This window comes from Podarcis liolepis (assembly GCF_965112155.1).
Source record: "Podarcis liolepis genome assembly, chromosome: 7".
In the NCBI taxonomy this organism is placed as follows: domain Eukaryota; kingdom Metazoa; phylum Chordata; class Lepidosauria; order Squamata; family Lacertidae; genus Podarcis; species Podarcis liolepis.
The window spans coordinates 1,450,418-1,474,674 of record NC_139561.1 but is presented as its reverse complement, the minus strand read 5'-3'; the positions used below and the strand labels follow the sequence as shown (position 1 = coordinate 1,474,674).

The following is a 24,257-nucleotide window of genomic DNA, read 5'->3' as shown; positions in this document are numbered from 1 at the left end:
CATGGCCTCCATGGGGCTGTCCCTGAATAAGTTGGGCCCAACTCATAGTCATGGACATGCCTTAGACCTGGTATTCACCTCTAGTGATGTGGGTGATCTGACACTAAGTAAAAGTGAAACAAAAGAAGTGCCATGGTCAGATCACTTCCTGGCGCAAGTGGACTTCTCTGCGACCCTTCCCCTCTGCAGGGAGGTGGGACCAATTCGGATGGTCCGCCCCGCCACTTAATGGATCCAAATGGTTTCCAGAGAGTGGTAGGGGATGCTTTATCCCATGTTGATGGCCTTTCAGCTGATTACCTGGTGGCCCGCTGGAATGCGGAGTTAACCAGGGCTATCAACTGTCTGGCTCCGAAATGCCTTTTCCGATTGCATGGAGCCCGGACAGCCCCGTGGTTTTCTTCAGAGCTGAGGGTGATTGTTTCATCGCTGAGACGGCTAGAGCATCGGTGGCAGAAAACTCACTCCGAATCTGACCGGACACAGGTTAGAGCTCAACGTCGAGCCTACCAAGTGGCGATAACGACGGCGAAGAAGACTTTCTTCACCGCCTCTATTGCATCTGCAGAAAATAGTAGCAGGAGACTCTTTCAGGTGGTCCGCAACTTAACGGAACCACCTTTACCACCGGGGCCTTGTAAAGACCCCAAGATCTCCTGCAACGATTTTGCAAAGTTTTTTGCAGATAAAATCACTCATATTCGGAAGGAGCTAGACACCACCGTGGGAGCAGGGCTGGGGCGGGAGAGTGCTAGAGCCCTGTCTGGTCAAGTGGCATGGAATCAATTTCAATCCGTTACCCCGAGGATGTGGACAGGCTGCTTGGACACGTGAAACCAACCACCTGTCTCCTTGATCCTTGCCCATCCTGGCTAATAAAAGCAAGCCGGGAAAGGCTGGGCGATGGGCTCTGTGGGGTGGTGAATGCTTCCCTCTGTGAGGGAACATTCCCAGATCCACTGAATCCACTGAAAGAGGTGGTCATTAAACCGCTTCTTAAAAAACATATTTAGACCCGGCCAGTATGGCCAACTATCGCCCAGTCTCAAATTTTCCATTCTTGGGCAAGGTGATTGAGCGCGTGGTTGCTGAACAAATCCGGGCACGCCTGGAGGATGCGGACCATTTGGATCCCTTCCAGTCAGGATTCATGGGACTGAAACTGCCTTGGTCGCACTGGTTGATGATCTCCGGTGAGCTAGGGACAAAGGCGAGAGTTGTTTCCTAGTTCTGCTGGATCTCTCAGCGATCTTTGATACAATCGACCATAACATCCTTCTGGACCGTCTAGTGGGGCTGGGGGCACTGTTATACAGTGGTTTCGCTCCTTCCTCCTGGGCCGTGTTCAGAAAGTGGTGGTGGAGGATGAGTGTTCAAACCCCTGGGGCCTTACTTGTGGGGTGCCTCAGGGTTCCGTCCTCCCCCCCATGCTTTTTATGAAGCCGCTGGGAGAGATCATCAGGGGGTTTGGACTGGGTGTCCATCAATATGCAGATGATACCCAGCTCTACCTCTCTTTCAAATCAGAACCAGTGAAGGCGGTGAAGGTCCTGTGTGAGTGCCTGGAGGCGGTTGGAGGATGGATGGCGGCTAATGGATTGAAGTTGAATCCCGACAAGACAGAAGTACTGTTTTTGGGGGAGGAGGCGGGCTGGTGTGGAGGACTCCCTGGTCCTGAATAGGGTAACTGTGCCCCTGAAGGACCAGGTGCGCGGCCTGGGAGTCATTTTGGACTCACAGCTGTCCATGGAGGCGCAGGTCAATTCTGTATCCAGGGCAGCTGTCTACCAACTCCACCTGGTACGCAGGCTGAGACCCTACCTGCCCGCAGACTGTCTCGCCAGAGTGGTGCATGCTCTAGTTATCTCCCGCTTGGACTACTGCAATGCGCTCTACGTGGGGCTACCTTTGAAGGTGACTCGGAAATTACAACTAATCCAGAATGCGGCAGCTAGACTGGGGACTGGGGGCGGCCGCCAAGACCACATAGCACCGTTCTTGAAAGACCTACAATGGCTCCCAGTACGTTTCCGAGGACAATTCAAAGTGCTGGTGTTGACCTTTAAAGCCCTAAACGGCCTCGGCCCAGTATACCTGAAGGAGCGTCTCCACCCCCATCGTTCTGCCTGGACGCTGAGGTCCAGCGCCAAGGGCCTTCTGGCGGTTCCCTCATTGCGAGAAGCAAAGCTACAGGGAACCAGGCAGAGGGCCTTCTCGGTAGTGATGCCTGCCCTGTGGAACGCCCTCCCATCAGATGTCAAAGCGATAAACAACTACCTGACATTCAGAAGACATCTTAAGGCAGCCCTGTTCATGGAAGTTTTTAATGTGTGATATTTTAGTGTTTTTTGGTTTCTATGGAAGCCGCCCAGAGTGGCTGGGGAAACCCAGCCAGGTGGTCGGGGTACAAATAATAATAATAATAAATAAATTATTATTATTATTATTATTATTATTTGGTAGGAATGCTTCAAAATATAAATGCCAGTCCTTTTATCATAACCTTTTGAGAGGGTGCAGGTTTGACAGGCCAAGACAGATCATTGTACAACCTGGATACCTACAGCACTGCTAGCTACACAGTGCAATCATGCTTCTCATCTCTGTTGCAGTGGTGCCAAATTGATATGTCAAATGCCTGCACAAAAGCCTGTGGGAACTTACCCGCAAACCAGACTGCTGCTAAAAAAAGTGCAGAGACAACACCCATCATAAATCATCTAAAAAATCTAAGTACTGCAGTGTTTCATGAAGGCCAACAAATAAGGAAACAAATTTGGGACATAAGTAAAGGGTGATCCAGCTGCTTATGCCTGTGAAAGGTGCCTAGGAAAAGAGCAACACAAAGGTTTGACATGTACCTGTGGTTGTATTAGCCCAGCTGAAAAACGAACTGTTCCATGACAGAATGTCCCTGATTAAATGCTGTTACACATTTTCACTGTCTCAATGATTAAGAATGGGCCTATAACCTGGCAACTGAAGGGTGATGTGGGGCTTTTAAAAAGAGTGTAATGTTCTCTAGCTTCTGCTAGTCCAGTGGTATTTTTGGTTCTCCTCATCCCACCAAAGAGCTTTGGAAATAAATTGTGCTGATGTGTGTTACCAGAAAAATCCGAGGGCTCCCTTGGACAAAAACAAAGACACCAACCAGGATAACTTGGAGCAAAACAGCAGCCTGTAGGCTTGGCCTTTATTGAACTGTTGCAACAGGGTGGTCCCCTCACTTGCAGGAGAGAGGAGGGACCCAGAAAAATGGTGTGCAAGGTCTTATAAAGACTTTTGAAATTCCCATCCTGTAGATCAAGCCCACCCCCAGAAACATCATGCATACATCACAGAAAGGAGGGGCTGAGGGAGGAGTTGTGGTGGTAACCTGAGTGTCCTGTCACCTGGCTGGTTCCCCCTTTCCCCCTCCCCATGAGTACTTTCCAGGTGACAGAGGGGAGTTTGCAGTTTCCTGCCCCCAGAGGGAAGAGCTGATTATTGTCCTTTGTTCCAGTCTGTGCTGAATCCACTACCATATGCAAGTTCTTTGTGATCTTGATGGCCTTCTGTCTAGAAGAAGAAGAAGAGTTTGGATTTGATATCCCGCCTTTCACTCCCTTTAAGGAGTCTCCAAGCGGCTAGCATTCTCCTTTCCCTTCCTCCCCCACAACAAACCCTCTGCGAGGTGAGTGGGGCTGAGAGACTTCAGAGAAGTGTGACTGGCCCAAGGTCACCCAGCAGCTGCAGGCGGAGGAGCGGAGACGCGAACCCGGTTCCCCAGATTACGAGTCTACCGCTCTTAACCACTACACCACACTAGGACCATCAGGGTTGGCATAGCAACTGGGCAGGGCTCCTGTGGATGTGCTGGTATGCTGAAGGGATTATGGGTGCCCTGTATCAAACCTTCCCCATTTTGTAGTCCTTCCTTCATGGAGTAAAATAAAAGTGGAACAGTGCAAATCCGATGTATGGTTGATTTTCTATGAATTTATAACAGAAGTGTAGCGTATGTAGTGTGTGAGTGTGTGTGAAGTTTGTACAAACTGAATGACGGGGGGGGGTGTTTCCCTGCTACATGTGTAAAGCAGAAGTTTGGAAACATCTGTTCTTAGTGTGAAAAGAGGACCCTTGCAATTTTTACTTTGGTGGACTACAACTCCCATTCCATCCTGGGCCTTAAGCACAGTGTTTTAGCTGGACCTGGGAAAACACCTTTTCGCTAAGCTTTCTATCGTTATCTTTCTAACCAGTGACATATTTGCTCATTTGTTAAATGTTGTGGTTTTTTAATGTGAATGACATGCTCTTGGTGACTGTGGTTAATGCTTAATAACATCACTGGGGCTGCTTCAGGTCTCCATTTTGGGCCATGAAATCTCACTTGGCTGCTCTGTTAGAGAACCTTAGTTTGTAAGCCAAATCTTCTCAAGAGGCTACAACAACAACAAAACAATTTATACCCTGCCCATCTGGCTGGCTTTCCCCAGCCACCCTGGGCGGTTTCCAGCAAAATATTAAAATACAATAATTCATCAAATATTAAAAGCTTCCCTAAACAGGGCTGCCTTCAGATGTCTTCTAAAAGTCAGATAGTTGTTTATTTCTTTATTTATTTCATGCCCCTCACCAGCCTTGCTCTGCACCCTCCTCAAGAGTTTTTCCCTAGTTCCCTTGAACTGGGATGATGCTTCTTGCTTAACTAGACTGAGAGATTATCAGGGTGGGGGTGTTGGCATAGAAAGCGTGGCTTTTGCACAGCTGGAATGAAGCCCCTTGTACAAAGAGGAGTCACCTTAATTGTTCCACTCCCTTTTGCCTCTGATCCTGCCCAACTCTGGCCTACAGCCCCTGAAAGGTTGCCTGCAAGAGATTGTGCTAAAATAGCCCCCTGCCACAACTTTATGGTGTGCCCCCCCCCAAAGTATCAGTATAGATGAAAGGTGGGCTAAAATGAATATTTTTAGTAATAAAGGGACTCACAAATAAATAATTGCTGAGGTGCACCCACAACTGTGAGGCTTTCCAGCCTGGTACTATTGGCTAGGGTCTACCTGTGATGTCACAAAGGCACATCACAGCTGAGTGGCTTTAGGTGTGTGTCTTTTCCTTTTACCCAACTGAACACAGCAAGCAACACATGTGACATTGAGCATTGCCCAATTTTCTTCCACCTGTAGGAGGCAAATTGTCAGATGGATGGTGGTGACCATCCAGCAGCAGGAGCCCTAATAACTTGCTGAATGGGATTGCAGCTTGAAGGGGGCTGATATCCACAGCTGGAAGCTGACTGATACCTAGTGGTAGACCTAGCAGAAGCTGGCAGATATTGAAGTCAGTGAAGTTTGTATTCAGATACTGCTAAGTGCTACACAAGGCACCATCTGGGGTGGCTCAGGGGGCCTAGCCCCCCCCCCAAATCCAAAGGGGGTTAAGCCCCCTCAAAATTCTGCAGCATCCAGATGGGCTGTCCCCCACCCCCAAGTGGGCAATTCATCTTTGGAAGCTGGTCTGGAGAAGCCAGTGGATATCTGTGGGTATGTGAATGGAGAATGAACAATGAGTGAACGTGTCCATTGACATTCTTCATGGCTGTCAGCTGGTGCATGTTTTTGTGTGTGAATGGGAGGTTTCAGATGTGGTTGTGGTGAATGAATGCAATGTGTGACAGGAAACTGGTGTATATTCATGAATAGATGAAGCCCCTGGAAGTTGGAAGGATGAACTTAATGGATGAGGTTGCCAGGCTGGAGTCAGTTGAGCTGCCTGGTGATGCTCTTGAATGGAAGCCGTGCCCTTCATTGTCTCAGTTTGCTTTTTCCAAAGATGTCTGAACTCAGTGAGGTTTTCTCAAGAGCACCTCTGAAAGCAATGAAGAGAATTGCAGTGCTTAAGGCTTAAGCAACCCAACTTACATTTATAAATGAATGGCTTTCTCAATACATCTAGCTCTACAGTAGTGTAAATTCCATTTTATGGAAAATCAAATATCTGAGTTTTATCGTGTGTGTCCCCCACAGCACCCCCAGTATCAGTACGCCTGGGGAGTGGGCTGGGTGAGAAATAAACAATAAATCAGTGCTGAGGAGATGGTGCTGATGTCTCTCCAGCTGTAGCCATTGGCTGCAAACTGTCTGTGATGTCACAAAAAGGACATGGTGGCTGAGGAGAAAAAGTCCCCTGTGATATCCCTGAGCTGCCTTGAGGTCTCCTCTGGGTCTGGAGTGCTTCTGACCTGGCAGCCCTTGCCTCAAGCGATGATAGATCCAGGACAAGCGCCAATGCATGGAGCTGCTCCTTAAACCCCATTAAGAACAAGTAATTTGTCAATGCCTTGGCACAGGGAACCCCACCCGCCAGCACTTCCATCTCATCAGGATTTGTTTAAAATGGCTTTGGGAAACCTTTGGTCTTCCCGATGTTGCTGAACTGCAACTCCCACCATCCTGAGTTGTAGTTCAGCAACATCAGAAGAGCCAAAGGTTCCTAGCTTTGAGGACACCCACGATGGTGGTCATCGCCACATGTTACAGCAGCCTATTCCACAGCTTAGCCGTGGCACGTAAACTGAAGTCACTCTGTGCTGCAAGAATCATCTGGTGTTGAGCTTCACTCACTGACTGAGAGTTCTGGTTTTATCAGAGAGGGAGAAAAACTCACTTTCTCCATAGCATACATAATTTTAATTATGTCTGTCATGTTTCTCCCCACCCCCCACCCTGCAATTACTGCCTTTCCTACCCCCAGTCCGGAAAGCCCCAAATAATCAGTCAAGTCTGGTTGCACACCTCTACCCCTAGGTAATTCCTGAATGGTGTTGTGGGGATGACCTTTCCTTCATTTCTGACAGGTTGTGGGACAAAATGGGAGAGGAAAGCAACATTGAGAAAGCCCCCCCCCCCAGACCTTTTTGTTTGTGTGTCTGCTGGGGCACATATAACACCAGCACATCTCCAAAATGCTAATGGTGCAAGACATTGCATCCACAAAGACCAGGTTTATGAAGCAGTTAAGAGACCCCAGGGGATTGTGAATCTGATGCAAAAGCAGCTGGTGCCCTGAAGTTGTGGCCTGTCATTTACATTAGCTCTTGCTGTGCTGCACTGACATCTTCAGTTTGCAGATGGAGACCAAGCAAGCTGCTTTCATTTCTTAAGCAAGTCCAAAGCAACTGCACTTTCTCCTCCCTCTCAGGTTAGTGGGAAGTGATTAGAGCCCTTGGTATTATAGATATTTCTACTATATATTTTAGAACGTGTCCAGAGGAGGGCAACCAAAATGGTCAAAGGCCTGGAAACGATGCCTTATGAGGAACGGCTAAGGGAGCTGGGCATGTTTAGCCTGGAGAAGAGGAGGTTAAGGGGTGATATGATAGCCATGTTCAAATATAGAAAAGGATGTCACATAGAGGAGGGAGAAAGGTTGTTTTCTGCTGCTCCAGAGAAGCGGACACGGAGCAATGGATCCAAACTACAAGAAAGAAGATTCCACGTAAACATTAGGAAGAACTTCCTGACAGTAAGAGCTGTTCGACAGTGGAATTTGCTGCCAAGGAGTGTGGTGGAGTCTCCTACTTTGGAGGTCTTTAAGCAGAGGCTTGACAACCATATGTCAGGAGTGCTCTGATGGTGTTTCCTGCTTGGCAGGGGGTTGGACTCAATGGCCCTTGTGGTCTCTTCCAACTCTGATTCTATGATTCTATTCTATGATTCTAGAAATATTATTTTAATTATTTATAAAAATCTCTATACACTGCTATTCATAAAAAATAATATCAGAGCAGTTTACAACAATTGTGCATAAAACCATACAATTAAAAAATGGAAAAAGGACAAAATCAGAAATCAGCTATTGTGAAAGGATGATCACCTGGCTGTGAGTCGTGAAGGCTGCTCCTGCAAGGCCCTTTCCACCTGGTGTGGGGGGCCACACTCACCAGCCCCACTGAAGAGGCTCCTCATGAGGCCGGAGGAACAGCACTATGCCTGGCAACCAATCCTAATTACTGGATTCTTCTGCCCCACCTTTTTGTGCCTGCCAAACAGCCGTGTCACGCTTATGATAATTTTTTATTCTTTTGTTAACTATGCTGTTTTAAATGTGTATTTTATATTTGACTTTGTTTAGCAATGTTTTTTCTTTTTGAAATGTTTAAGTTTTTTTGGGTTAACTTTGTTTTAAATATGTATTCTGTAGTTGACCTCCTTTGTAATGTTTTATTTTGACATCTTTAAGATAGCATTTTAGTTTTCTGTTAATTATGTGGCTTTGACTGTATACTCTGACTTCAGAAATGTTTAATTCTGGATTGTTTTATTGATGTTTTAATATGCTGTAAACTGCTTTGAGATTTTTCTTAAAAATATAAAGCGGTATAGAAATAAAATTAATAATGATGATGATGTATTCTTAATTGCCTGCATAAGCCTTTTTCAGCAGAAACAGACAGCGCCTACAGAATCTCTGTTGGCAGAGCAGCCAACACTACTGGGCCAGTGACAGGAAAGGATTGGTTTCTTGTCAAATGAACCTCCCCAATTTAGGGATCAGCCAACAACACTCCTGCAGATGTGTTTGAAATATATGCAGCCATAGTTTGGATCCAATTAGATGCCATTTTGAATCAAGATGGCAGACTGAATCTTTCAAACTGCCCCGAATTTAACCACTGAATTTCAAAACGGCACTGATTTTTTGATTTCTCAGAATTCTGGAACAATGCTGGGTAAAACAGAATTCTTAGTGTGGGTTGTTGTTTGCATCAGTCAGGCTAATCCAGACTTAGATGAGAATAAATTCCAGTACTCAAAGCTCTCGAGTGTGGAAAAGATTCTTCATTCATTTGATCAAGGAAAAGGTTTTGCTTTATTTATTTATTTATTAAAAATATTTATGCTCCAATCGGGCAGCTAACAAGCAAGTTAGAAAGAGAGCAGAGATTGTTATCACCACTTTTGTTTATTCTGGTCCTGGAGGTTTTAGCAAGAAATATTAGAGCTGACAAAGATGTGGCAGGAATAAAAATAAAGAAAAATGAGCATAAATTGAAAGCCATTGCGGACAAGAATTCTCTTCCTAGAGTAATTGAAAAATTTCAAAAGTTTGGACAGGTGGCAGGGTTTAAACTCAATAAAAACAAAACTAAATTGTTAGTCAAAAATCTTAAAGAATCAGAAAAGAGTTATCCAAACTTATAGACATAGAAATTCATAAAAAGGTAAAATACTTCAGAATATGGTTCACGACAAAGAATCTTAATATCTACAAAGATAATTATGAAAAATTTGGAATGAAATAAAAAGGAATTTAGAAATATGGAACAGGATGAACTTTTCCCTTTTAGGAAGAATTGCAGCAATTAAAATGAATGTATTGCCCAAAATGTTGTTCCTCTTTCAGACAATACCGATAATAAGTACAGTGGTACCTCGGGTTAAGTACTTAATTCGTTCTGGAGGTCTGTTCTTAACCTGAAACTGTTCTTAACCTGAAGCACCATTTTAGCTAATGGGGCCTCCTGCTGCTGCTGCGCTGCCAGAACACGATTTCTGTTCTCATCCTGAAGCAAAGTTCTTAACCTGAAGCACTATTTCTGGGTTAGCAAAGTCTGTAACCTGAAGCGTATGTAACCTGAAGCGTATGTAACCTGAGGTACCACTGTAACAATGCCTGCTTCAAAAAATGGCAAAAAGATATTTCAAAATTTTTCTGGAGTGGGAAAAGGCCAAGAATAAAGCATAAAATACTTACAGATCTAAAAGAAAAAGGAGGCTTTTCTCTTCCAGATTTTAAAATTTATTAAAATTTATAGAGGAGGGAGAAAGGTTGTTTTCTGCTGCTCCAGAGAAGCGGACACGGAGCAATGGATCCAAACTACAAGAAAGAAGATTCCACCTAAACATTAGGAAGAACTTCCTGACAGTAAGAGGTGTTTGACAGTGGAATTTGCTGCCAAGGAGTGTGGTGGAGTCTCCTACTTTGGAGGTCTTTAAGCAGAGGCTTGACAACCATATGTCAGGAGTGCTCTGATGGTGTTTCCTGCTTGGCAGGGGGTTGGACTCGATGGCCCTTGTGGTCTCTTCCAACTCTATGATTCTATGATTCTACGAAGCAGTATGCCTTACTTGGATTCGGGAATGGATCAAATTGGAAAAAGAAGAGACAATAGAGTTAGAAGGACATGATAAGAGATTTGGTTGGCACGCATATTTGTGGTATGGGAAAGCAAAAGTACACAAATGATTCCACAATCATATAATTAGAAAGTCCTTAATAAAGGTATGGGGAAAATACAAAGAATTACTGGAATCCAAAACCTCGTGGTGGCTATCACCCATTGAAGCATTATCATTTAAAATGTCAACAATGAAAGGAACATGGCCAACGTATAGAGATTTACTAATAGAACAAGAAGGAAAGTTGAAATGGAAAGATTATGATGAGATAAAGGAACATTTTCAGAGCTGGTTGCACTACAGGCAATTAAATGAAATCTTCAAAGAAGATAATAAGAGGATTCACTTACACACTTTCCAAATTCCAAAAGGATATCATAGATGATAATTCCAAATTATTAAAGAAGGCGTATAATGTTATGTACTGAAGTTCTCACCCTGGGCCAGCAGGGGGATACTGTAGATAGTTATGCAAATGAAGGATCAAAAGTGACGTTCAGTGATTGGCTAGTTACAGAATATGGTTACTGTTGCATTCTAATGGAGCTCTATATAAGCAGGCTGACTGAGCTCCTCAGTTCAGTTCTGTTCCAGCTTACAAATAAAGAGCTGCTTTGGAAGAATCGCTGTGTCGTCTGATATGTTCGCCCACAACTTAACATATAATATTCTGTTGGAATGGGAAACTAAAGATCAGGAAGTCAAATCAGTAATGATTAAGTGGGCACAGGATTTAGGTCACAACATACAATTTGAGGATTGGATAAGGCTTTCGAAAGTGAACTTGAAATTTATGGATTGCATATTGTTGAAAGAGAATTACATGAAAATGATTTATAGGTGGTATATTGCACCATTAAAGCTATATATAAAATAGAACAAAAGAATTGTTGGAGATGTAAAGAAGGGGAAGGTACATTTTAATGTGGTGGGATTGCAAGATCATAATTTGGGGGGGGGGGGAATGTTATACAATGAACTGAAAAAAAATGTTCAAAATAACCTTTGTTAAAAAACCAGAAGCCTTTCTGTTGGGTATTTTAGGACAAGAATTGCCAAAAGAAAACCGGACATTATTTATGTATGCTACAACAGCAGCAAGAATTTTAATAGCACAGAATTGGAACACTGGAGAAATACCATCAAAACAACAATGGCAAGGAAAGCTGATGAACTATGCAGAGTTAGCAAAGTTAGTGGATAAACTGTGTGAAAAGGACAATAGTGACTTTGGAAAAGAATGGGAACCTTTTACAACTTATTTGCAGAAACAAAAAAACAAACAAACATGGACTCATTGGCAAGATTTAAATAAACATATACAATTTTATTTACAGAGAACAAGAAATATAACAGGTGATAATATAGTATTATGTACAAACAGCAGAATGTAGCATTTGATGTAATAATCCAGAAATGGAAGTTGGGGGAAGTCACAGGGAGGGGGGAAATTGGAAAATAAATGTTAAGTAATGATACTGGATATTTGTTATGAGAGAATAAAATAAATAAAAATTATTTAAAAAGAAAGAAAGAAAAAGAGCAGAGATGCATACAAGCTCTTGACAAGAGCATTACAAGATAGTTCTGCTTTATCTGGGCGTCTGAACCAACCAGATTTTCCTGGGCAAAGAGGTGGAAAGTCTTCCTGTTCCAGATGGGATTGCCCTCCTTCTCACATAACAGGTGTGTAGTTGAGTGGTGACATTGGATAATGGAGACCAAGGGGGCCTCTGTGATGTGACTGTCATCAACTTCAGCTGATGCGCCAACTGTGCCCTTTCCTAGACAGGGATAATTTGGCCATTGTGGCAGGCGTGTTGGCATAGCAGTCAACTCTTAGGGACCGAGGTCCCTTCTGCCCCCATAAAATACTTGGGGGGGGGGCTGCCTGTGGCGGGCTCGGCGGCATTTTCCCCTCTCATGCCGTTGGGCCCGCTCTCACTTAGATATATTGCCCCTACCTCACTGAACAACCCTTTAACTGAAGGTTTCTTTTCCTTTCCTCTTAAAATGCTAGCCCAGAGTATCCTGCGGGGGACCTTTGTGAGGGGATATTTAGTAAGTTGGAGTCTCAGACAGGTTTCCTTTAAATAAACAATAAAGATTTATTTAAGGCAAGATAGCATATAACTCAAATGGATTAAACTTAGGTTACTTCAAGCATACAGTACGAGTATACTTTAATTTGTCCTCAGTTGTTTTTGCGTTATACGTTTGGTTCCTATAACTTTCTTTCAGTTATCCACCCCCTTTAACAATCCTGCTCCTGAGGGACCTTAAGCAATAGACCCAAGGGGTCTCCACACACCCCTCTTTTCACTGGGTTTGAGAGTTTCTTCTTTTCCTTAGAAGATTCTCTCCCCTCCGGACTAGATTTGAGTCCCAAGGAGGCTGTTCCTTTCCAGTTCCTACTTCTCCTGGCTCAGCCTCTGCCTCCCAGTAAAATTTCTGGTCTATTCCTCCTACAGACAATGCAGTCAGAATGGAAGTTGTTTTTTCATTTCCTAGAAACAACTCTCGCATTCACTCTTTCTACCTCAACCTGTCTCCCTACCTATCTCCCAACCTCTCCAACTTCTATTCCAACCCTCTTAACCAACCTACTCAACCAAGTCTCTCAAATCCTCTCCTTTTAAACTCTCCCTCCTGGAACCACGGCCAATCAGAGGCTGCAGTTCATTAACCATTTGCTGGCAGGGAAAGAAAGAAAAAAATACTTTTTTTATCCAACTGATCCCCCAAAACCAACTTTTTTGTCACACTGCCCCTGTCCAAACTTGATGGGCATTGCCATTCAAATGGTGTGTGAGCACTGCATCTTGTGATCAATTATGTGGGGCAAGGTTTACCTGCCCCCCATATTTTATTCAACTTGGCACCCTGTGTGTTGGTAACCTCACATCTGGACTATTGTATTCTGCTCTACATGGGGCTTCCTCAGAGGCTGTTGTTGGTGCAGAGCGCCACAGCCCAAGTGGGGAGTAGTGCTGCTTCTCAGGCACATGCCCATCAGCCACCAAGCCAGTTTTAAGGTTCTGTAACTTACAAAGCGTGAATTAACTCTGGACCAGCTAACCTGAAAAACTGTCTTCCCCTCCACTGTCCTGCAAGTGCACTATGATCCATAATGAAATCTGGTTAGTTTTGCCCCAGCTCTTGCATTACCATGGAGCTGGGCTTTTTCACTGGTGGCACCAGTGTTGTGGAATGCTCTCCCTGCTGAAACGGCATCAGTTTAGGCAAGCGTTCTCCTAAACTGAACTTCTGGTTTTATTGCTTTAACTTTTTAAATTGATATGCTTTTCTTTGCTTGTTTTATTGTATATTTTAATTAAGGATGTTTTAATTCCCCAGTGGAACTGTTATTCTGTGTTTTAATTATGTATGACTACGGCAATTGATGTTAGAGTTGTAACCTGCTTAGAAGTCATATTAGCATATCAGCAGGACATTTATTAATATATTAATTAATTAATAGCACGAGTGACACAACAAGAAGCCCCTTCCTTATATACCCATCATGATTTCAGAGTTGGAGACAAGACAACTGCATGAATTTGACATTTATAAAGTGCCTTAATAAATTTATAAAGTGCCTCTCCAGGAAACATACAACACAACTTAAATAATACTAGAGAAGATCAGATGGGATAAAAAGGATAAAAGGTCTAAAATGCTGCCGCAATAGAGAAGTGTGCATGCACATGAAAGCTTATACCCAGAACAAACTTAGTTGGTTTCTAAGGTGCTACTGGACAATTATTTATTTATTTTTATTTATTTCAACTGCGTCGGACCAACACAGCTACCTACCTGAATCTAAAACAATAATGTCAGCTTTAATATATTAAAACTCTTAGAAGTTATAAAAAAGGGCCTAGGTGAAACAAGAAAGATGTCACTGAAGGGCCCAGGTGAGCCTCGCTAGGGAGAACATCCCATGGTTGGAGACCACCACTGAAAGGAGTCTCTTTGGCTGCCACACTCTGTGCTTCAGGTGAAGGGGAATCTTGTGGAAGAGCCTCAGCACTTCTGCAAACCAGAGTTTGCTCTCTGTGTTCAGCTATTTGCAGTCCTATTTGGTTTTTGTAGTCCATACCCTCAAGCAACTCCAATCTTGATGCTTTCCCCCTGTAAATTCAGATTCACCTGTAATCTGATAAATTTCAGGAAATCAGGCTCCAAACTACCCCTCTTGGGATTGCCAATGATTTGCTTTTGCTTTTCGGATGGGTGAATCAATAATCACTTTCTACTTCTCCCCTTTCCACAGCTACAACTTCCTCAGTGCTTTCATTCCCCGACCCTTGCCACGGTCATAACTATTATATTCCCCTGCTACAACTTTTGATCCCTCAGATTTGCACAAAACTTTTAAACTGTACAAGCAAGCTGCTTTAAAAATTCCTACACCAGACACTGCACAGCAATCTAAAAGGTGTGTGCTGAGAATTCAAAACTGCTTTCATTTCTTTTCCAGCTATGCTTCTATTTCTGGCATGCTTTGCACAAATCCAGAAAACAGCAAAAGGGTGTGTTTTTTGTTTAAAAATAATTTGCTGTTGTCCCTGGATGGGGAATTCTTTTAAGAAACAAGGCATGCACATTCAGCTATCTGCACACCTGCCCTGTTGGTACAGTTGACTTGCATGCATTTAACTTGTGTGACTACAGTATTATACATGCTTGGCAGCTGGCCAGCATGCAATTGCACAAGGTGGAGAACCAAAAAGTTCTTTCCATGGCAGGAAAACCCAGCACGGAAAGCACTTTCAAGCTCTCTGTGCTGCTTCCTGGGCTCTGGGAGTTCTTGCATGGGCTCTGGAGGCCTTCACAAGATATTGTGGGGCTGTGCAAGATATCACAGGATCTCGTGAAGGCCTCCAGGACCCCTGCAGGACCTTCCCAGAGCCCAGTAAGAAAGGCAGAGAGCTTAAACGTTTTCTCCATGCTGTGTTTTTCTGCCTCAGAAAGAGTTTTTAAGTGCCCCGCCTTGTACACACCTTCTAGATGGTGCTGGAGAACCACCTCCATCCTCCTCCCTGGCCATAGGCTGCCCGGAGCTGATGTGAGTCCAACAACATCTGGAGTGGCAAAGGTTCCCCCTCCCTGCTTGAAAGTCTGTGGAGATTACTTTTGAGTAAATATGCAGTCTGTAGTCCGCTGGCAGCAAGAGTTCAATATGGGTATGTCTTTGAGTTAACATCTTACATCAAAAACCTAACAGTACCTAACTATCGAAGGCTTTTCACCAAAGCCAGACTGAATGTCTTCCCCTCTGCAGTGCTGGATGGTAGGTTGAGAGGAGTTCCCTACCAGGACAGACTTTGATTGTGTGCTCAAGACATCGATTCCATAGATCATATTTTGTTACATTGTGCGAAGTATGAGCAAGCCAGGGCTGAACTGATACTACCCTTGCTGGTGCCTTTCCTGGGAAAGTCAGAGGCTCACTATGTCAGGTTCCTACTGGAAGACCGGACAAAAGCTAGAACGTTGGCAGTGGCAAAGTTTTTATCGGTGGTTGCAAGAACAAACGAGCCCTATATTCCAAACAAAGTGCTTGATTAACCTGGAGGTAGACGGTATGAACTCTGTATTAATTTGTAACGTTTTGTTGGGTCTCTGGACTGTAATAAAGATTGATGATGATGATGCATAGAATCAGGTTAGGAGTTTGCATGCTGCACAGAAATGGCCATCTCTGGTCAATTAGAAGAGCAGCCATGGGCTTGGTGGAGAAAGCGACAAGCTCTCTGGGAATGGATAACAGAGACGCTGTAGCTCAGAGGTGGTTGCAGGGGTACCAGAGCTGGCAGTGGAGAAGAACAGGAGGACTAGCCGCCCACCTCCTGCTCTGCATGTTGGTGAGGACTGTGCCCAGAGGAAGATGAGTAAATGTGTGGAAAGACTATAGTGAGGATTCACTGAGGTGACCTTGCCCAAGGGCCTTCCATATCAGGACAGATTTTTACTCTTTAGAACTCTGAACCCTACTCCCAAGTGGTACAGTGCTTTTTTTAGGGAATGCTTTTTTCATATTGATCTGATTTCCTACAAATAAATGTCCTTTTAATTGCATTTGAACCTTCTCTGCTACCCTACACACTTACTGGTAAACATATGAGTTTGTTTTTTGCTTCCACAAAGAAATCAGGCAAGGAGACCACTGCTCCTTCACAGGCCTTTGTGGCACCCCAGACGCAAACCTGATTCACAAGACTCAATGCAGTAGATTGTAGTGATAAGGTTTACAATATACATATAGGGGGAAATTTCAATTGAGTTCACATTTAAAGGTGAACTTTAAAAAAAAATTATTTTTTTGTTTTACAGATGTGTAATGTCTCTTGTATTTTTTCCATGTAACATTTTTACAAATCAGTTTCATTTGTTGAGACATTGGGGGGGGGGAGATGGGGGGGTCGGGTGGCGATGTTTCTATTTTGCTTAATGTATGTAGGGTTTGGTGTCAGCGTTGCTCGTGCCGGTTCTCTGCTGTTCATTTGTGTTCCTTTGGTGGTGAGAGAGATTGGGGTTGGCCTAGGGCGTGGTTGTTTGTTTGTGATGGGCTGCGGTGATCTTTGTTTTCGTGTGTGAGTGGGGTGGGTGGGTGTTTTGGATCTGGTTAGCCATATTGATTTGTATGCTGTTGTCTTGTTGGGCTGTGTATGTGATAAAGGGGAGCGTCTTCTTCTGTTTGTCCCCGTGTCTGTTTCAGTTTATTGGTTAATTTTACACTTAAAGGTGAACTTAACTAATTTGCACTCTCCTCAGTGATACACAAACCAAAACACCACAATCTTTCAAATTTTTTATTTCTCCGAATTTTGCATTGCTGTTTACTAGTCTTGAGTTTAAAAAAATGCACACACTATAGAAAATGCATATATTAGTGAAAACAGAATGCAAAAATTAGGGGAAATTTGCACTGAAATGCTGATTAATTTTCATGAGAGGTTTTTTTTTTTAAAAAAAACATTAGCAAACTGATGCAAAAATATGGAGAACTGAATTTAAGATTGAAAAAGTGAGAAACTGAGCAAAACCAAAATTGATAGATTTGCCCATCCATAGCTATAAACACTATCTTGTATGGCCCGGAGGCAGAGACATGATAACCCCCCATTTTATAGCTGTCCTTTGCAGCTAGGAATGTTTGCTTAAGCTATGCTTATAAGAATAGGTAAGTTGGCTGAGCTGCAGAAACACCCAATGACCCTGCCCCCAATTTGAGGCTTCAGTTGTGCACATACATATTTGGGAGAACAGATGCTTATCTATTACATTTATATCCTGCCTTTCCTCCAAGGAGCTCAAGTCTGACTTCATGGTTCTCTCCTTCATTTTTTATGTACAGAACAACCCAGTGAGGGAGGCGAGGTTGAGAGATGACGAGAGAGGGGGAAAACAGGCATCATAAACATGCATCCAATTAGACACTAAATGAGGTGAAACAGATTGTTTGGGGTTAACTTCAGGTGGAAGTGATGGTTTAATTATAAGAAATAGTACAAATAAACCAACCAACCACACTTTTAGTGAAAAATTATGGGTATATCCTTTGTGCCGAAGAAGGAACTTGGGAGTCAGACCACGGCTCCATCTGGCTCAGTCTGGCCTACTCCTCTGGCAGGCACTGGCTCTTCCGTGTCTTGGGAAGACGATCCTTGCTACCTGGCCTCCATTTTGGCTGAAGCATGAACCTGGGGTCTTCTGCATGCAAAGTACCAAACTCACATTTCAGCTGGATACTCCCTAGTTTGAATTTAGGTCTCAAAAAGTGGACTCTGTAGCAAGGTGGGGTGTTCCCTGTTCAAGGTTCTAACTGGCCCAACTCGCCTTTTTCCAGGATACTCTATTGATCCCCCTTCCCCTTTTTTCTCTCTGTCCTCCATGCTGACAATCAGCATTCTGTAGTCACTGAGCTCATTGCAGCCTTTACCAACCTGGTGCCCTCCAGATGTTTTGGACTACAACTCTGATAAGCCACAGCCAAGACATCGGGGGGGGGGCACCAGGTTAGCAAAGGCTGGCACAATCATTCCTCACAGGGCTGCTTTTGTGTGTTTGTGTCCCTTTAGAGTTCTTTCCCCTAAATATTTTTGAGCAAGCTGATTCCTCCCGCTTACTTCTCTATAATTCTGTTTTGGCTGCCATCCTGCTATTTTCAGCAGCTGAATTTGCTGATACTGTAATGGGAAACAAGGCTATGACTATTTTTCCCACTATGACCCCTCCTCCCCTCTTCTGATTTCTCAGTGATTGCTGAACACAAAAAAGGCAATGGGCTGAATGCAAATCATTACTTGTCTTGAAACAAATGGATATTGGTTTCCAGTGGTTAGGGAATGCATCCGCATAGCCCAACCCTACACAGGATCACTCGGACATCAACCCCACATATTTCAAGGAGGTTGCATTGGGGGTGGCAGAGGAGTGGGCGAGGAGGGAGAAATCCCACCCTCCCAAGATAAGCTGCTTGCACCCTCATTGCTGGATTCCTGTGGTTACTTGAAAGAAAGGCACTTTCACATGCAAGTTTTAATTGAACCAAAATAAAAAAATTCCTTCCAGTAGCACCTTAAAGACCAACTAAGTTAGTTCTTGGTATGAGCTTTCGTGTGCATGCACACTTCTTCAGATACACATCTGTATCTTTAAGGTGCTACTGGAAGGAATTTTTTTATTTTGACTATGGCAGACCAACACGGCTACCTATCTGTTAATTGAACCATAAACTGAAAATTGTACAATGCTGCAATCCTGCGCATACTTAGAAGAAAGCCAACACCATCAAAACCAGTAGGACCTACCGTACTTTAGAGAAATTATGCTTAGGGTTAGAGCATTAATGTTAAATGTGCTGTTTTCTCTGCTTTCAGAAATTTAACGTCTGCTGCAAAGCTGCTCCCCATGAAGTCCTTTGCTTTTCCTGTGTCCATCATGCACCATCTCTCTTGATTCTCATTTATTCAGCGGCTCCTGTAATCTGGGCAAGTCACTGGGTCACATACACACTACTGTGCATTCAGTATTATTATTATTATTATTATTATTATTATTATTATTAAATTTATATCCCACTCCTCGTCCGAGAGTTTGGATTTGATATCCCGCCTTTCACTCCCTTTAAGGAGTCTCCAAGCGGCTCACATTCTCCTTTCCCTTCCTCCCCCACAACAAACCCTCTGTGAGGTGAGTGGGGCTGAGAGACTTCAGAGAAGTGTGACTGGCCCAAGGTCACCCAGCAGCTGCATGTGGAGGAGCGGAGACGCGAACCCGGTTCCCCAGATTACGAGTCTATCGCTCTGAACCACACCACCACACTGGTTTTCCCAAGGAGCTTGGGGTGTTGTACACACTTCTCCCCTTCTCCATGTTATTCTCACAACAACCCTGAGAGGTGGATCAGGCTGAGAGATGGGGCCTGATCCACGGTCATGCCCAGTGGGGTTCATGGGTGAGAGGGGGATTTGAACCCTGGTCTCCCAGGCCCCAGTCCAACATGCTATTTACCACACTACACTTAGGGCTCCAAAATCCCATTACATCAAATGAAGTTGATTTCGAAGTGTGCTGAAAACATATTTCAATACTTATTATGAAGGGGGGATATGGAAAATGACCACAACAAATGTTCTTGTTCTCCCCCCTCCCTGCTCATAATTCAGTTTAAATGTATTCATGACCTATCCTTTGAAGTTCACCATGGATCTCATCTCCCAATCCCCAAATTTAAAGTGCTGTCTTGGGTCAGCTAACAAACAAAAACAGGTCAGTTATTACCTCTCAATGCTCTTTTTGTTTAAACTGTACAGTCAAGCAAAAACTGTGGCTTCTTTGCCTGTATCCCTTTCATGGCATCTTTATGCAGTTACTAATAATACATTAGTAACACAAAATAAGAGGTGATGATTATTCCCAGTGCTCAGTTTCTAAAATCAGCAGCGAGGGCTAGAAGCCTGCATGAGCAGCTCCGTCTTTTCGGGGGCTTGGCTGCGGTCTGCCCAGGGGAGAGAGGGGGAATCGCACTCTGCACGCGCTCCGAGAGGCCTTCTTCCCCAGGCCACTGCTGCAGGGCGGGCTGGGCGGATGGATCCTGCACGGCGAGCCCGGCCTGGAGATGCCTTCAGGCCACGCTGAGCGCTGCTCTCGGTTTCCTACTGATTCAAACATGTTTAGGGATCTGCGTCCCCCGCCCCCCAAAAGCGCGGCCTCAGGCGACGGGGCGCCCTGCCTCTGGTTTCCTCGCGCCCTCCCCTTTCCCTTCCCAGCCGGGCGCCCAGGCCCGCCTGAGGCTCCCTCCCTCGCCCGGCCGGGTCCGCGCGTCTCTGGGCGCCGGCGGCGGCGCGCACGCGCCCTGCGTCTCCCGGGCTGGGCCGTTCCGCGGCCCGGCTCCCCCCCTCCCCGCGCCGCCGCGGCTCCGCCCCCTCGGCTGTTCCGCTGCGCGCCGCGCCGCCCTCCGCCCAGCTCCGGACCCAAGATGGCCGCCGTGTCAGTTTGGGTCTTCGCCGCCGTCCGGCCTCAGGCTCCTGGGCTCCGCCTCGCGTAGGCCCCGGTAAGCAGCGGCGGCCGCGGCGGCGCCTCTCCGGCGGGCGGAGGGCGAGGGCGGGCGGGCGGAGGGGCGGCTCCGAGCCGGGCGGCGGCGGCGAGAGGCGAGAGGCGAAGCAGGAGGAGGCGGAGGCGGGGAGAAGCCGAGGGAGCGAGAGGCTGCGCGCGGGCATCGGGCGGGCTCCTCGCGCCAGGCCCGGCCGCGGCCTGCTCCGGCCCGGCCCAGGCTCGCCGCGCCAGGCCCAGCCGCGGCCTCGCCTGCCTGCCTGCCTGCCTGCCTCCCTTGGCGCCCGCCCGCCCGCCCGCCGGCGGCAGGTGCAGGCCAAGTCGGCCTCGGCGGCGCCAGAGCGAGCAGGCGGGCGGGCCTAGCCGGCGGGGCCGGAGCGCCGCCGCTTGGCATCCGGGCCGCCTGGGGCGAGGCCTCCTCGGCTTGGGCCGCGCTTCGCCGTCGGGGACCCCGCCGCGGGCGAGGCGTCTGGGCCCGCTGCCGCCTCCTTGCCCGGGGCCTGAAAGTGCGAGAGGAGAGCAGCGGCCGAAGGACGGAGACGGCCCGCCGCCCCCGGACCCGACTTGCGCTGCCGCTGCTTCTCCTTACATAACGCCTTTTCTCGCTCGCTCTGGCGGCCAGTTGTTTGTTGTTGCCTTTTTGAAACACACGCACGGATGCGAGCGACTTTTCCTTTTCCCGGCTTCGGAAGATGCGCGGCGCTTCCTTAGGCTTCGCGGCCACCCAGATCTTGCGGTGTTGAGACCTGAGCGCCCCTTGCAAACTTAAAAACAAAAACAAAAAAGGGACTCTAAAGAGGGTAAAAACTTTATCCCGTAAAGTTAGGGTAGGCGGCATTCTGGCTTATTTTTGGGCTCAAGGCGTGCAGTGCATTACGCCATAGTTCTTCTGTACATCCCTTGCAAGTTTAGGGAGTTTTAAAGTTTGTTCCCTTGCATCTTGGAGCCTGAGGTGGCATACATGTGATTGCCACTCAAGCCCTGACCAGACCCCAACCATGCTCCGCTTGAGCAGGTGGTAGGGTTGTATACCTTCAGAAAGTAGCGTAGCTGCAACCTTCATGTAGGTGTTGGGTTGGCCCGACTGCTGTGAAAGGTTGGGCTAGATGGGCTTCTGCAGCTTTCTTGTTAGGCAGTTGCCTTTGCCCCTCCCAACTTACCTTCTTTCCCCCCCAAATGATGGTGACTTGTCCAACCAGCTTGTTTTCTTGTAGTAATCCTGCAAGTCTCTTTCCTGGGTGAGGAGATGGAATGAGCTGGGTTTTCTATGCGATTTTCTTCTCTACCTTTGGAGGATTTTGCCTCAGTTCTTTTGGTGGTTAGTGCCTTCTAAATGGTGTTTTGCTTCAAGTCCAGACTTGTTGAAGAATTGGCCCAATACATTGCCATTTTAAATGCCAAATCTTTAATTGCTTTCAGTTTTTTTTTAGACCAAATATTCTTGGACAAATTTCCCTTTTTTAACACAGCTATACTGACGCTGTTGTGCTGAGGGGCTAGCAAAACTTTACAGTTAGGAGCTGCTTGTTAAAAAGTCAAATAACTCTGTTTTCTCTCTTTTCTTTCTTTCAGGCTTACCATTTTATTTACTTGTGTACCAGATTGGGAATGTAAAGAGCTGGAATGAGATGTGCTGAATTCGTCTCACTCGTATGATACACCTGCTGCTTTTTTTGGAGGGGGGGCATTGGAAAATATGAATTGGTTCCTAACAGGATATATATTTTTAAATGGAAAATAGGAAATCTTATGTTTGAAAAAGGAATTTGGGGCAAACAACGTGTATGCTATGGTTAACTGGTCCCTATCCTCCGATCATCTGTTTTCCCATTCTGTGAAACTCCTTCAGTATAGGGATAAGGGATAACGACTCTATGGATATACAGAAGTCTTCATCATGGTAAAACTCGCTAACCCGTTGTACACGGAGTGGATTTTGGAGGCAATTAAAAAGGTCAAGAAGCAAAAACAGCGCCCTTCAGAAGAGAGGATATGCAATGCTGTGTCTTCGTCCCATGGTTTGGATCGAAAAACGGTTCTGGAGCAATTGGAACTGAGTGTTAAAGATGGGACCATATTAAAGGTTTCCAATAAGGGACTTAATTCCTATAAGGATCCTGATAACCCTGGGCGAATAGCACTTCCCAAACCACGAAACCATGGAAAGTTGGATGGTAAACCAAACGTGGACTGGAATAAACTGATTAAACGGGCAGTTGAGGGCTTGGCAGAGTCCAGTGGCTCATCCTTGAAGAACATTGAACGCTTTTTGAAAGGGCAGAAGGATGTGTCAGCTCTATTTGCAAGCAGTGCCCCTTCCACCTTTCACCAGCAACTGCGATTGGCTGTCAAGCGGGCAATTGGCCATGGGCGACTCCTTAAAGATGGACCTCTGTACCAACTCAATACTAAAGCAGCCACAAATGCAGATGGGAAAGAGAGCTGTGAATCTCTTTCTTGTCTTCCTCCAGTATCTCTCCTTCCACATGAAAAAGATAAGGTAAGAACCACTTGCTAACCAGCTCTTGGGTGCTGAAAGGCAGATTCAGTGTTTCACATTACTTTTACAAAAGTAACTTGTAAATGTGTTGGTTTGTCAACTAAGAGTGTGAGCTGAGGACTCTCAGCTCAGCTCTGAACTCCCAAGTGGCTTTAGGCAAGGCCTTATCCCTCATCTTTCAATTTGCAATATGTGTGTGTCGGGGGGGGGGTAATGCCAGTTTACCTCATAGGTCTATTGTAAGGATTACTAAGGTCTATTGTAAGGATTACTAAGAGAAGGTAGCTTTGCTCTGTCAATTTTAAGCAACATTATTAAAAGCACTACAGATATGCCTTGTGCATTTTATGGTGCATAGATTATTCTTGAGAGCCAGTGTGGTGTAGTGGTAAGAGCGGTAGTCACGTAGTCTGGGTAACCGGGTTCGCGTCTCCGCTCCTCCACCTGCAGCTGCTGGGTGACCTTGGGCCAGTCACACTTCTTTGAAGTCTCTCAGCCCCACTCACCTCACAGAGTGTTTGTTGTGGGGGAGGAAGGGAAAGGAGAATGTTAGCCGCTTTGAGACTCCTGAAGGGGAGTGAAAGGCGGGATATCAAATCCAAACTCTTCTCTTCTTCTTCTTCTTCTTTCCAAGCATTGGGTATTTTGTTTGGAGGAGAGCAGATCAATTTTAAACAGGCAGATTCGCAGGGAGACAGATACGTGGTGTCTCTCCTTAAGCTGCATGTTAACTGCTCCTGGTTGGTGGGGGGCTTTTATCCTCTTCCAATGGGTGAATTAAATTTACACTTGCATTTTTGGCAGTTTAAGTTACACTGAGCTCTGTGTGCAGGGCCAGTGAATGAAGATAGTGAGGATGCGGCAAACCATAGTTTATACCTCCTCCTCCTCCTCCAACTCCTCCTCCTCCATGAACTGCTTTCCCCACCCTTGACATGCCCCCTTTTGCCCTGTACACTGGTGTTACTTTCCCCAGCAGGGCTTTTCTTCAGCCAGTGTAAGTCCATGAGCTGGGTAAGCTATTTACCACT

The 24,257-nt window shown here is 45.6% G+C and overlaps 1 protein-coding gene and 1 long non-coding RNA gene across 2 annotated transcripts in view; both read left to right on the top strand.

Moving 5' to 3' along the window:
- The first annotated feature begins 5,362 nt into the window (after positions 1 to 5,362).
- Positions 5,363 to 17,559, top strand: LOC310711991. Its single transcript, XR_014528704.1, has 4 exons — positions 5,363 to 6,306; positions 7,112 to 7,182; positions 11,208 to 11,519; positions 17,527 to 17,559. It is a non-coding gene; the product is annotated as an uncharacterized lncRNA (long non-coding RNA).
- Positions 17,560 to 20,594: 3,035 nt separating this feature from the next.
- The window catches only part of KAT6A (lysine acetyltransferase 6A), an 81,001-nt gene continuing 77,338 nt past the window's right edge, over positions 20,595 to 24,257 (top strand). Inside the window, exons 1-2 of the mRNA XM_083514094.1 lie at positions 20,595 to 20,727; positions 22,299 to 23,226. Of these exons, the coding sequence (XP_083370220.1) occupies positions 22,624 to 23,226 (603 nt within the window). The 5' untranslated portion in view covers positions 20,595 to 20,727; positions 22,299 to 22,623. The remainder of the gene's footprint in view (positions 20,728 to 22,298; positions 23,227 to 24,257) is intronic.